This window comes from Protopterus annectens, chromosome 8.part0 (genome assembly GCF_019279795.1).
Source record: "Protopterus annectens isolate FY-2018-M chromosome 8.part0, PAN1.0, whole genome shotgun sequence".
NCBI classification, from domain to species: Eukaryota; Metazoa; Chordata; order Ceratodontiformes; family Protopteridae; genus Protopterus; species Protopterus annectens.
In genome coordinates, this window is record NC_056741.1 from 1,479,277,260 (window position 1) to 1,479,292,360 (window position 15,101).

At 34.8% G+C, this 15,101-nt stretch overlaps 1 protein-coding gene across 1 annotated transcript in view; it reads left to right on the forward strand.

Moving 5' to 3' along the window:
- ANKK1 (ankyrin repeat and kinase domain containing 1) overlaps positions 1 to 15,101 on the forward strand; it is a 474,688-nt gene that overhangs the window by 196,034 nt on the left and 263,553 nt on the right. Inside the window, exon 3 of the mRNA XM_044081064.1 lies at positions 11,536 to 11,687. Coding sequence (XP_043936999.1) covers positions 11,536 to 11,687 — 152 coding nt within the window. The remainder of the gene's footprint in view (positions 1 to 11,535; positions 11,688 to 15,101) is intronic.

Genomic DNA, 15,101 nt, shown 5'->3' on the forward strand with positions numbered 1-15,101 from the left:
ACATTTACACATTTGTGTCCACATCCCCTATGGTGTGAATTAATACATACGAAAGTTTTGATTGCAATGAGTTTGGACCTTTGATGGCCCCGTGTTTACTTGATATATAAAGTTTTATTCCATCTGTCTCCATTATTTGCCTACCTAACACTGCCAAAGTTCTCACAGTTTGTTCCATTGGGTTATCAAGTAAATACAAAAATAATAATAATAATAATAATAATAATAGTAAAAATAAAAAATAAAGAAAATAAAAATATTGGAGGTTTTGGAAAATGTTCCATTTTTATATAACTAGATAAGAAGGGATATTCTCATGTCTCTCTTTTGTCATTAGTATATATACTGTATTTTAAGCTTTGACTAAAATAGAAAAATACAGATAGAAATGTACAAAAATTAGTGTGATCAACCATTTCACTCAAGGGGCATGGTTTCTTCTAGATGCCAGATTTTATTACCAGTGTGGACACTGCATTAACAGTACAGTATTTATGTTTTGTTTGAGCAGTAAGAAATACTGTCAGTTGTGCAAATACAGATATATATATTTGTGATACAAAATGGCCACTTTCAGACACATTTTTCGTATTATGTGTTTTTTGTTCTTCTCAAAATTCATATGTCTTCAGTGTGCATTGTTCCAAATATAAACAAATGTTAGTGTTAAGCTGATGGCATGGTTTTTAGACTTTGTCCTGCACCTCTGCTATTAAAACTAATACAAGTCACATGTTACCAAGGTTGAATATTCCTGCAGAGAATACTATGGAAAATGTTATGGTTTGTGTTGTGATATGTGTGTCATGCATATTTATGTAGTTTATGTTGTTCACATTTTTTGTTGAGTGACATTCTGTCAACATATCTAATTGAATAGCGCATGTTGTTGACATCTCAACAGATCAGATTGTTGGTGTATCTCTCAGTCTCCTTAAAAATCATAGCATTATTTTTTTAAAAAAATCATATCAGAGGGTCAAAAAGAGAACAACTTTTTATGTTTCATAATAGACAGTCTTCATATATTACACCCTATATAGTTAGGGATTTGGAGTCAGGCTTAGATTTGTTATTATATAAGGTATGTATATGTCTTTAAATGGGTCTACTGCTTTTGGTCGAATTACATTTGGTCGAAAATGATTTCAGGCAGCCCACTTCACTGAAAGCTCATTTGATTGAAAGCTCATTTGGTCGAATTACATTTGGTTGAAAATGGAATATAGCCCCTGCCCCACTGCAATGTAAACCTGGAGTGAGAATACAAAGTTAGGGGGGGGTGGGGGGCGCAGCCCCCCACATTTTGCAACTACTTTTTACTGAATTTTTAATGGCTACACAAGTATGTAATAGTGAATACATTGCAATTATGTAACTTTATATTCTCACTCCAGGTTCGCACTGAAGTAGGGCAGCAGCTATATTCCATTTTCAACCAAATGGAATTCGACCAAATGGGTTTTCAGTGAAATGCATTTTCGGTGAAGTGGGCTGCCTGAAATCATTTTCGACCAAATGTAATTCGACCAAAAGCAGTAGCTCCCTTTAAACAAGACGGATTTTTATGAGCAGCAGTAAATCTAGGAGTAGCAAGGCAAATCTGAGGGCCAAAATTATAGCACTATGCCTAAATCATAGCAGCTGAGAGGCATGGATGCATGTTAATTTGTTGTAAGTGTTGTACAATATTATCTTCGAGGTTGTGCAACTTGGAAAAAAGAGCACATGTCTTGTGCAAACTCAGAAGTTGTATATATAGTGAGAATAGGGGTTGAACCTTCACTCTGAGGTATGTGGGGGCTCATTCCCCTCTAGAACTGAATTCTTATTGTTATGTAATTTTTATCTTAACAGTGACATTTTAAGGTGATATTTTGCCTGTCTTTCTATGTATTGGTTATGATAATTTGAGGCTTGACTAAGGTATCCATTATAGACCCATCAGCAGGTGTTTTTTTTTCATTAAAGTTTCCATCCAAATTGAGAGAAATTGGTTCTAACATACAGAGAATAGCAACATGTACACCTTACTAGTCTCTATCATGAATTGCAAACAATAATACATTACAAAACTGATTTCTGATGATGGCTTGGGAAAATCGCTGTGCAAACTAAAGATTGCATTATTGCCATTGTATCTACCTTCTTTTTTATTTGTGTCCTTGTTTCTGAGTTATACGGATGATATTGTGGTTGAAAACACACTTGAACTAGTTTGCTTACCCAGTTACCAAATGTAAATAAATAAATAGACAAACAACTTAATAAATGATGTTGTGTGCATGGTTTGATAAGCGCTGCCCAGCACCTCAGTCACAAACATACTGGCAAAACATTTTTTGGATGAATTGTAATTTTTTTTACATGCAGCCCGATGATTCATTGTGTTCCAAAAAGTAAATATAGTTTCTGTGGCTTTATAACAACTGTGACTTTCCAAACATTATTTGCAATGCTTTAGTGATCTTTAGTAATCCCTTGACGTTTCCTGTCAAAGTGAATAGAAGAGTATCTTAAATCCTAAGGTATCATGTCTGCCACGATCAGCAAGATTTCTGAAGGAAAAAGTACTGGGAAAATACTACAGAATGAGGAATGTATGACCCTGTATTTACGACTTGTAATTCAGGCTTATTGTTTTGCTGGTCTTCAAAATGTTGGCAAAATACTTTCCCTCCATTTTCTTTGTAATACAGACTAATTAATGTGTTGCTTTTCGGAATATTCACTGAGTATTTTCCATATCTTTCTTGCCCCTAATCATAAAAAAACTGATTTACATGTATTATTTGAAACACATCACTTTACAAATGTATAATTTGCTAAAGGTTTCATGTCTGCAATCAGCAAAATGAATTTTAGTTTGTAATTTTAAAGTTATCAATATTTTGCACCAAACTTTTAATATCATCTTGACATGACTCCAAATAATGCAATGCAATATTATAATGTGTTGATTGCGTCTGAGGTACCATTTTTGGCAATGCCAGTATGTTCACATAGTAATGCAGCTCGGTTGTTGAACTTGAATACTGTAGAGGTCACGCTGAAAAATCTGTCACCAAATTCTTGAAATTAGGTAAGGTAAACCTGTTTGGATGTACTTAAACTCTGTTGATGGTAGGGTTGTTCTGCCGCTTTTCTTTTCACAGCATGAACTTACATTATGTGAGTGAGTAGTACAACACAGGTTCGTCACTTTGTTCCACTGTTGTGTATTGTGAAGTTGGCATATTTAAATTAGAAGGGTTTGGGGTAACCAAGCTCCCAAATGCTGGGCATAGGATGATCTTGCCCACTTTGTAAATGGAATTATGTGCATGTTTATGCAGTACAAAGTTACACATCCCAATATAGAAAAAATAATGAAGCGTAACAAAAATATGTTGACTGGAGAGTTTTATGTCAAAAAGAAAGAATAACGGTAAGGACATAACCTGCTTCCTGTTACACAAACATGGTCATAAAGGGTTTTGTGAATGAATACATATATTCCGAAATGTATACTGAACAGTGTGCAACTTTCTATACATTACCCTCATGACTTCTTACTGCTTAGGCAATATTCAGGCCTATCATGACTTAGAACTAGTAACATTGTGGCCCCTACTAAACAACAATGCAAACAAATATTACAGATGTAGCATCTATAAGCACATAGATAGACAAAAATATGTTATGTAACAGCTTGTCAGAACTGGCATGACGATTTATAATGTAACTTATTTTTGTAGTATTTTCAATATTGGTAACACCATGTACTCATTTAAAATGCATAGGTAAAATAGCCTGAGGGGTGTTCACAACTTTAATAAAGCAAATGTCGCTGCTAAATATTTTAGTTCTGTACATGACAGTTATACAACTGGGTTAAAATGTAGAGACTTATGTTTGTGTTAAAACCAAATACAAATGGGCTAGAAATTAAAATAAAAGGTACTTGGAAAAGTGAGAGGTAAATTTTATGTTAAATATAATTGTTTGTTTTCAAACAGAATAAGGAATCAAGAAAAATCTATAAGATGTTACTTACAAATTGGTTCTTTGTTGTGTGTTTTTAATTGTTTTCTATTTTTCTAGTCATGTTACTTTAGTATAAATGATGTATTTTCTTCCTTATTAAATTCAATGAAGATACACTTGCTAAAAAATGCCAGAATTTTGTTTTTGAAGATATGTGAATGGAATTTTATTAATTCAGGTGACCATTTGTGAAAGTGAGGTGTTTGGCACTGTTAGATAAAGGAGTACTCAGTATAAATGTTCCACAAGTATCTGTTCAATTACCTTACCCTAGACCAAGCTAAACAAAACATCATAATGTATGTAGATGATATGTTCATGACTAAGGCCAGACAAACACATCAAACTGTTCAGTGCAATCTACAAACAAAATTCTCATTCACTTGCACATGGCTCCACTCAAATCAATCCCAATAAAAGTACTATCTTGCTATTTTTGACCTCAAGGAAATTCTCTTCATTACATCCCTCAGTACTTAAAGACTTAAAAGAAGACATCAACCCAAATGTATAGTAACAAAAATACCTTAGAATCACAATGGACCTTCTCCTTAATTTCACTACATACATGGGCAACATTACTAGAAAAATATTTTCTCAGTTAAATTATGCTATGACATGTCATACCTCCTCTCTTCAGATACAAGAATAGCCATAGCCAGAAATGTTCTCATTCCCATATTACAACGTCTTGCCTCTTCTAAGCTGCATTCAGTCCACAAAACTCCAATCCACTGAATCTAAAATCTGGAGATTTGTCCTGCTTGCCAACAATAGGACATGTCATTGTGACACACATTAGAAGATCTTTTGGCTCCTTATACCAAACAAAACTATTATCTCCTAGATAGTCTGATATTTAAAATTCTTGTGCTGGGTTACTGTGCCATTGTGAAAAAAAAACTACCACTTGGTGACGAAGTCTATTAACTCAGAAACAACCAAGACAATACTCTTATTTTAGCCAGGCCTAGATTTAAAACGTTACTGGGGAGAAAGCATTATGTAGAACAGGGCTTGTTGTCTTGAATCATATGTCCTTTGAGGTGAAAAATAACTGCATGTTAGGAACTTTCAGCAAAAAAGTTTGAAATAATTCCTACAGTAACAGTTAAGGTGCAGATATTTCCATTATGTAAAACTGTTTATTTCATACTTTGAAAATTGTTAAACTATCTTGTATATTGTGTAAACATCAACCAGAAATTCTACTGCCATTGTAGATTAAATTACACATATATTTTACTTGTCACAATAGAGGGCATTATTGATTTTATAAAATGGCTTCTTTGTTTTCAGTTGTTGGCATTTTGTATTGTAAACAAAAAAGCAAAACAAAACAATACATAAATAAATAAAAAATAATTTGTCCAACACTCAAGGCCAATAATTCCAACAAAATATTTTTTGTTTATTAAGTGCTTGTAACTGAACTAAGTAAAGGGATTCATCAGAACACTGCTTGCCGTTTCTACATGTTATCTTTATTTATTTTCTATCCCTTCATCTTCTGCTTCATTTCCACTTTGCAAGGATTATACTTTCACTTTCATCAGGATGATTTACATTTTTGGATGATTACAACAGTTCCTGATCAGGTAATGAAATTAAGCTTGAATATTTAGTACTTTATTGCTGTAAAGTATGTTCAATTTGTATTATAGTCTTGATATCTATTTTGCTTTATATCTTTTCTTAATACATGCTTTAGTAATGCATTTGAGCTGATGTATGTTTGTGTTGTTAGATATTGCTTTTACTGAGTTACTTTTTGGAGATCTGTCTGTGTTTTTAGTTTATATCTTTCAGCTGACTTTTTAAGATGATGGTAGTTTGTTCTATAACATTCTTTGTGGAGGGTTTGGTGATATCATACTATAATATGTTTTTCTTTGAAGGATCTTGTTTCTTGTAATGATTTATATTGAAAAATAACAACCTGGTATTGCTTTAGTTTGTCCAATCAGGTTTGTAGTTCTTGTTTGGTTATTCATGCCCCTTCCTTCATATATGTATATATCTTTATGGGTATACAAAAATAGCATCACAGCAAAATGTCAACACCCTTAACATTGACAAGAAAATGTCGATAAAAAAGCTAACATATTAGTATGCATGTGGCAAACAATAACCTCAGTGCATACAAGCCTAAAACAAAAATAAAAAATAAAAATAAAAAAAAAATCATTTTTTGCAGGTGGCAAGCCCCTCTGCATCAACCCACCCTCCTGATAAATTGTTATTTTAATTCCCAGATTGAACAATACCAGGAAAGGGCATATTCACAATTCTGGTAATGTAACAATGTTGCACAGCTGTCAACTATCTATTTAGTTGAGCAAATTCTGCCAACTAAATGTTTTTTGACCTTGATTGTATGTAACCTTACCAATGTCTTCCATATGCATTTATATACACATACAAACAGGAATTTTATGTTTTACTTTTTAGAGTTTGTCATCCTGTGTGACTACATTGTATCCATGGAGTTAATTCATGTAAGCCATGGGAGTACCTCCACACATTTCTATAGTTGTTGATGTAAGTTAGTTGTAGTAATAGTTCAATACTGCTGTATATGTGCTATGGCAGTTGTATTGTTTACAAATCTCTGAGTGTAGAATTTTTCTTAATGAGGTATCTGTGTTAGCTTTAGAACTACATGATGTTAGTGTGTGTGTGTGTGTGTGTGTGCGTGTGTGTGTGTGTGTGTGTGTGTGTGTGTGTGTGTGTGTGTGTGTGTGTGTGTGTGTGTGTGTGATGTATTAATGGTAGGGATTTTGATATTGCTTTTGTAAGGTTTTTGGTGTCAGGCATGTCTGTTGCACTAGTGTCACTTAGAGATCTTCATTTTCAAGGTTTGTATCAATGAGTGCTGCTTGTTTTAGGTTACAGTGTAGGAAGACTGGACTTTATGATTAGTTTATTTCTGTGTGATATGCATGGGTGTGTAGGCTGAATGCCAGTTGGAAGTGATGGATGGATGTTTGCTGTTGTTGGCTATGAATGATGTTGTAGTGAGTGGGGTCTGTCTCTGCCCAGCCATCATCTTGTAAACCTTACAGGTGTTACTTTCTTTTTACTAACATAATGACAAACTAGCAGAAGCTGATTTATTTCACTTAATTCTAACTTTTATTATGAAATTAACTACCAATATATTTGCAAAATTTGCAAACCACAGTAGACGTTTCTTTTAGCCTATAGTATTACTCTTATTAATTTTCAAACTTGAAATTAGGGTCTTCTTACCATCACTTCCTATGATGGTAATTCATACTATGAATCATAAAATAATCAGTTTCATCATTCAAATGCACCCTTAGTACATTGTCATAGTCCAAAGCATTTTCTGGGAAATCAACTTAAAAACATAACACAAAGTAATTCAAATACTTTGTGAACAATAAAAGCTATTCAAATGGTATGAACAACAATGTTATCAGTAAAAAGTTCTCTTTGCATTAACAATAGTCAGTACAGTTACAGTCTTTACATCGATATATATATATATATATATATATATATATATATATATATATATATATATATATATTATAATGAATACAAACCCAGAATGATATTTTATCTAACGTTTCATGAATTGTCATATTTTAGAAACTGTACAACTTAAATGTATTTTGCCAAACTGCTATTGTTATCCAGACATAAGCTTTCAGCACAGTAAAATGTAAGGTTTCATCTGATGCCATACAATAGTTTGTAAGTTGCACAGTTTTAAAAATATTAAGTACATATAGAAATATTTCACACTTTCATAATTACTAGCAAATAACTACCAAAATCTCCAGTATAGTGTACTGTAATTGTACATTGATGATGCACTTTTCTTTCTCCCGCCAGGGTATTTCACACTATGCCCCTTAATAAGATGTAGGTCTTTCAGTTATGACAATATGAAAGCAAAGATGAAAATATAAATAACAAGGGGAAATCAGTCATTCATTTCTCTGCTGCAGAACATCTGAGATTAATAATCCTAGGATCATTTTATTAATTGCACCTTACACTTTTGAATGTTGTCTGTTATTAATTTGGGACTCAATCAATTAAGGGTGGCAGACCTAAAAATGTCTGAACACTGTAAGGAGCTATGGGTGTTAACTGAAAGAATACAATAAAGGTTCTTGTAATGATTTATATTGAGAATAATAGCCTGGTACTGTTTTAGTTTATCCAATCAGGTTTGGAATTCTTGTTTGGCTATTCATGCCCCCTCCATTCATATACTATATATCTTTATGGGTATACAAAAAAAAAAGCAACACAGTGTTTCATTCTGCCAGCCGCCATATGCTTACTAAATGATTCTGAAGTTGCTTAACCAGACAATGTTCCCAGCCTGAGTCTGAAAAAGGTCAATGTACATCAGTTCTCTGTCCTGGTTAAATACAAATACAAATACAAATCTATCAGTCATCATCCTGTAGTGCTATTTTATCTCAAATGTAAACTGCCACTCTGAAATGCAGTCAGAGAACTTTCTTATATTATGGTACTTAGTTGCAAGGCCTAATGTAGTCATTTTAGTTGGCCCCCTTATTTGAACTGTAAACCTACCACCCCAACAATCCCTATATGCTGGCTTCTTGCACTTAAAGGTTATTTCTGATTAGGCATAAGGAATATATGCTATTACAGCATATCAAAATATAACAATATGTTTACTTATCAGCTTATATTTTGTCATACAGAAGCAAACTTGTGGACTCATGGATTGCCCCCATATTCAATATCTTCTGTAGTTCCTCTCTCAGGGTCTGCTCATTCAAGCCTAAATTGCCTTTTTTGTACATTTCCAGTCCACACCTGTACATCCTTATGGCATCCAGACCTTTTTTCACATTTGGCTTCTTTAACTAAGCAAATTACCAGCCATTAATAGGCAGTATTAGAAAGTCCAAGGAGTATTGACAAAAGGACACTATGATTGTTAATCTAGGATGTTGTATACTAGAGACATCAATCACTATTTTTCAGTTATTATTCAGATTTTCATACGTATTTTCATAACTCAGAGTCCTACATATTATTGAGGGGTGTGATGTGATATACCATGGTGGGAGACAGTGAACTTCATTGTCATGACCAGTTAAATTACATATGCCTGAGATATTGCCAGTTATTTGTTAGCAACAATTATGGAAATAAATAATATTTACACATGTAAAACTTCAAAAAAACAAGTCACTTAAAACCTGTTACAAGACATTAGGTGATGTTGTTGAATAAAACTATCTTTGATATTTGCCCTGCAGGTTGCACATCTTGAGATATACTAGTTATTTATATTGCTAATTATACAATTAAGCACGTGTTTTCATATGTCTGTAAATATCTCAGTAAAGATATACTCCTAGAAGATGTTCTTTTTATCATGTGAACACTAATGTCTGTTTAACAAAAATGTAATAATATATGTCTAGGTTGTACAGTTTCCTAGATAAGAGAATATGTGAAAGTTTAGCAAAAAATATAATCTGGGGTTTGTGTGCATTATAATTTATTGTAGCATTTATTAAAGTACTATGAATGCACTAACTATTGTCACGTAAAGAATACATCTTACTGATAAGATTGTGTTTGTGCAGTTTTAATAGCTTATGCTTTTTAAGTTTATTTTTCAGAAAATGCTCAAAAATGCAAGGTGTGTGTAGGCTGCTAGAGGTATGGTATTCCACACCACATTGGTATATGAGTTAACTCACTCAAGCACAGTATGACACACAATATGAGGCCCTGCTGTCAACATGTTGCTTCAACTGATGGGTGCACCCTAGCTTATCAGTAAACATATTCTCAAGTTCCTGTAGTTCTGGATAGATTTACTGAACCTGGAAAGGAAATTGCTGGAGCATCTCCCCCTTGTACCCCCAACACTTAGTTTATTTTTCTCTCTTTTCTGTCTACAGCCTTTTCCTTCTTGCCGTTGTTTGATTCATGCCTTACTCTCCTTCATAGCCCATGTCCTGCAATAGTATGTACTCCAGATATATTGCTCTATGTTTAATATTTTCTCCTATGTAATAGTATGACATTTTCTCACACCCACTTACGATTGTGCTCTTTTATGCTGCTTATTGTTAGCTCTTGCATAACCACTGCATTATTGATCATAATTAAAGTTTATTGTTTCTGTGATTGTATTTCCACCATGCTAAGAGTGAAAATGGTCTAGTGATCAGTGCTGTACCTTGGTTAACAAACATTATATAAATAAATAAAACTATCTTTACAATTAAATACTGTACACACACCATTGTCTTAGGGAGGTCTGCAGATAGCACCAAACAAATATTTCAACTGAAAAGTAGTCTGATTATGAACCATAAAACATGGTAAAATTGTCTGACTCATCACAGTCTTCATCTGTCACCTGCCATGTTCTGTGTCCCAGATGTCAGGAAGTACTGGACAAATGAGTTAGCAGGGCTGAGCTTAGTGGTTGTGGGAAGACTGAGTGAGGGACAAAAATCACAAGTTTGTTTTCATACTAAGCTTGACTTGTCCATAGTCATTTCTGGTAATTTTATTCCTTCACAACTAATCATAAACCCTATGTCAGTAAGAGAAGCAAATTAAATCACAATACTTCTGTATCAGTCTTCAAATGAAGCCTGGTCTTATTATCTCCCAGCTGGAGTTGCACACAATGCCAGATGGTTAATCTGACCATTTTTAGATTGAATACCTGTTGAGCACTCAGCAACAGCAGCAGACAACTATGGGAGCATAAGCAGCTAACACTGTAAGCTGCAGAAGAGCCATGAAGCTGCAGTTACTGATAATACAGAAAGAGCAACTGGTGCAATGCATGATGGGAGATTGTGTTCACTCCACCTACAAGAATTGCAACTAATATGAAAGTAAGACTACCAGCTGAAAAGTGCCTTGCACTTTGCTGTAGTGTCTCTCAGGCACATCTCTGGGCGCATACAGTATAATAATCCTGACATAGTCTAGTGTGGGGCCCCCAGAAGGAGCAGGGCCCTATTGGGCTAAATATGTCCTGTTGGCATAAGGCCAGCCCTGATGGTACTAAAACCTTAAATGTGCTTCTTGCATCAGTAAAAAAATTAAAGTATTCTATCACTGGAGTGTAACTCACAGAATATCATAAAGCCTCTTTTAATTACAGGGGCTGCTTGCTGTTGTTTAGACACTAACTACTGCACCCGCATTGTATGAAATGCTAGTCCACAAGTTGTATCCCCACTCTCAGTATGCCAGGGAAGTGATTTGTAAACTTATTTTTTTTATATTTCCTTTGATGAATTACTTCCTGTTAAAGGTATTCGTATATACTACTACTTCCTGTTTATACTTATTTTTCCAGCTGTAACTGGTTATGGTAGAAAATGAGCCCCATTTATCCAATCCACCTACCTAATAAATAAACAAAGGTAAAACAAGCAATTTGATGCAATGTGTTTCTGCAAGATTGTGTGACTAAAAAGAAAATATCTTTTTTTGGACTTTTTTTCCCAGATTTCAGATTTTGGGCTCTCTAAATGGATGGATCACTCAAGCAAGATGGACTACATTGAAAAATCAGCTATAAGAGGCACCCTTAGTTATATTCCACCTGAAATATTTTTGCAAAATTCCAGAACATCAGGAAGCAAGCATGATATTTACAGGTATAAAAACTATGATAATTGTATTTTAGGTTAAAGAACTGCTTATGACACACACACACAAAAAAAAAAAAAACAAAGCAACAGAGTAGTACATAGGTTTTCAGAAAAGCAAATGCATTTTTTATATTTTTACACCATTCATGTTTATTTTGAATTAAAACTGACCCAGACTTGTGTGCACCATGTGAGTCCAGTAGCCATGTGAATGGCAGAAAGGCAGAAATGGCAAATAGCTCAGCCTTGTTTGTGAAATTTATGCTACACTTTTGTATAATGCAAACATTACACTTGGACTTTTCAGCAATGAAAAATGTAGGATTATGTTCTGTGAAATGTCAGTTATGGGATACAGTCTCTTTACTACTTCTGCTGCTATTACTGAATGCAGTTCCTGGGCCATATAATATTATTTATAATGAAAGTATTGATGACTGCTGTAATTGAGAAGTGCTGTCTCAGAATGATTGACATTTTTCATTTTTTTTCTATAGCAAGTAATCAACATAAGTGATACCTTGTAAAAGTAACAAATTGTAGAATGCCTGTTTCTCTTTAACATTATTATGCTTGTTATCTGAGGTAGCACACGCTGTTCTTTCTTGTTTTTTGTCATAAGGTTATGACCCTTGAATAGTTTGATCCAACTGACCAGATGTACCAGTTGAGTTGTACTGCCACTGATAATTCAGTGCTATAGCACTGCAACCATAAACCTCACTCCCAAAAAAAAATGTTCCTCCTCATTTTGGTTGTTGTCTTTTTAACAGACTTTAGTTTGCACACAAGCAGTCATCCAGTGTTCTTTAAATATGTACAAAAGTCACAGGCACTCTTGAATAACTGGAATCCTGGATTTCAAGATCATCATGCTTTGGTACATAACCTCATGTGCTTGCTGAAGAATTCCAGCACTCCAAACAAACAGGATGGTTTTGAGGTATGCTAAGTATTTGTAAAATGGTTTCTTACTTTTTGAACTTAATTCAGGGAGGTGTATGCAAAAATCTTACTACATTCCTGCTTGTCATTTCTTTGCTGTTATATGTATTTTTAAGAGTGATGATTTTTCCATGCAGAGCTGAAGTTAGAAAATACTTAAAATTTGGAGAGTATTATGCACGATTTATTAGGAAAATCAGAGGGGATTAATAGAGTAGTTTGTTAATCATGTCACCTGAGGAGCACTTTCTTCTTTGATGACAACTCAGCCAGCCCAATATGTTATGAATCTTGCAGTAATATGTTCTACAAGGAACAGCACAGTAAAAGGTGAATGATGTCATCTTAAATCATGCTTAGAACTGTGCAATGAAAAATATCTTTAAGATATACTTTAAGCAACATTAAATAAAAATATTACCATATCTGTCAAGATACATATTTTGTGGACGTGGGCTGTGTACTATTCATAATGCCTAAATTTATAAGTATTACAACAAATAGACTGTAATTTTGTCAATTCTCTGTTTCTTTTTTTTATTTTAAACTCCCTGTAGTTGTTTGTCAGCTGCCATCTTCTTTTATACTCAGTCCCTGGGTCTGCCAGGCCTGCCTTATCATCCCCTATATCTGGGGCTGGTTAGGAGACTTAGGATGCTGGTGCAGCATCATGCTGCTCCCAGGAAGTGCCATCCCTTCATGGCAGCTTTGCAAGCTCCACTATGGCTGCCTTTGGGAGGTGCACGTGGCCTTCCACTCACAAGCAACTTCATCACCCTGTGGCACACTGCTTGCAGCATGGAGCTCACCAGCTTCTGTATACTTACTGCTATTGCAGAGAGCCAGGCTGTCTCCCTCCCTCTCTCCCTCCCTCTAGGATGGGTGAGCTGGTGTCACCCTCGCACTTTCATCCTTCATGTCAGGTTTCATCCTATCCAGTACCACTAATCAAACATGGGTCATCTGGAGTGTACGCAGGATTTTACCCCTTTGAACCATGGGGCTGGAATGTTGTCTTTTTTCCTAAAAAACACAAAATGATGCAATATGTCTAATTAAAGGTTTCTGCAAATTTCATTTCTTTAAATGAAACCAAATAAAATGTCATTCACCAAAACTTCAAAACCAGAAGCTGAAATGATTTATCTGTGGGCAGAGCTCATTATACCCAATATACATAGGGGGAACTCCAATGATCTCCTTTTAATTAACATCAGTTTTGGGAATGTTAAATCTCAAGAGAGGAGGTGCAGTTTCTTGTGATATTTCAGTGCATGCTGTTTCATTCGTTTTCATTTAAAGAAACAACATTCATTACTACACACTTAACGAGTCATGAAAAAAATTATGCTAAAATCCTCCTGACAAGGTAACAAACAGGCTGATTGGCTAAATTATTTCTGGATGGTAATTTCTAATAATACCTCTCAACCTCTTAGGGCAAGAAATCTGGATAAAGCCTAAAATAATGGAGAGACAAAAGCCCAGAAACAGGGACATATTTTAAATATTGTCCTTATAAACTTACAAAGTTGCTACAATAATAGAATTTGTGTTAGCATGCATTTTCTGAAGAATATGAAGTCTGAAACAAATGTGTGTTATTATTTAGTGACTTTAATCCCCAGAGATTTGTCAGAAAATGACAAATTTTATGAGGAACAGACCAAAAATATAAGGTAAAAAACTAGACATTCTGTGAAACTCTGGAGAGTTGAGAAATATGTTTCCATTGCACTACTATTTAAAGTGACAAAAGTGGTTGCAGCCTCTGTGTAAAACAATTCCTGAAGTTTAGTCATTGGGCCGGATTCATGATGGCTTGCACGGAGTCTACGAGTAGAGTAAGACTCCATGCAGCCATCATGTCCGACGAGCGATCCAGGAACAGCCTGTAGGGGCGTGTAAGAGAGCTCCTAAAACGTCTCCTACACGTTCAGGGCTTGGATATGCAAATTGCCTCACTTGCAGCCGAAAGGCATGCAAATGAGGTAAATTTGCGATCCAGGAAGCACAAACCTGTCCGAGTAAGAGACGTGTTAGCTGCAGAAATGTACTCAGTTGACAACTGAGTACCGTTCTGCAAATAGCACAATGGAGCCTTGTCAGCTCTAAATAAAGGTTGCATATGGTTGAGGAAGCATGCCAATGGCCAAATATATGGCCACTGGAAAGTTTCCCAGATGCAAAATTAAAATAAAAAGATTTTTTTTTTCGGCAATTTCCAATGTGTAAGCGTAGTGCAGCGCTGCGCAAACAGGGTGCGCTATAAAAATCATAAAATAAGACAATAAAAGCCACAGACGTGGAATTTATGAAAATTGTTAAATGACAATGTAAGGGAATAGCAGGCTGAAGACAACATGGCCACCGAGTAGGGGTTGCTAAGGGGAGAAGCCCAGTCTAAGACATGTAACCAAGCATTAGTAGGCAAACCTATGTAAATGAATATTAGGATAGTTAATCACACTTTTA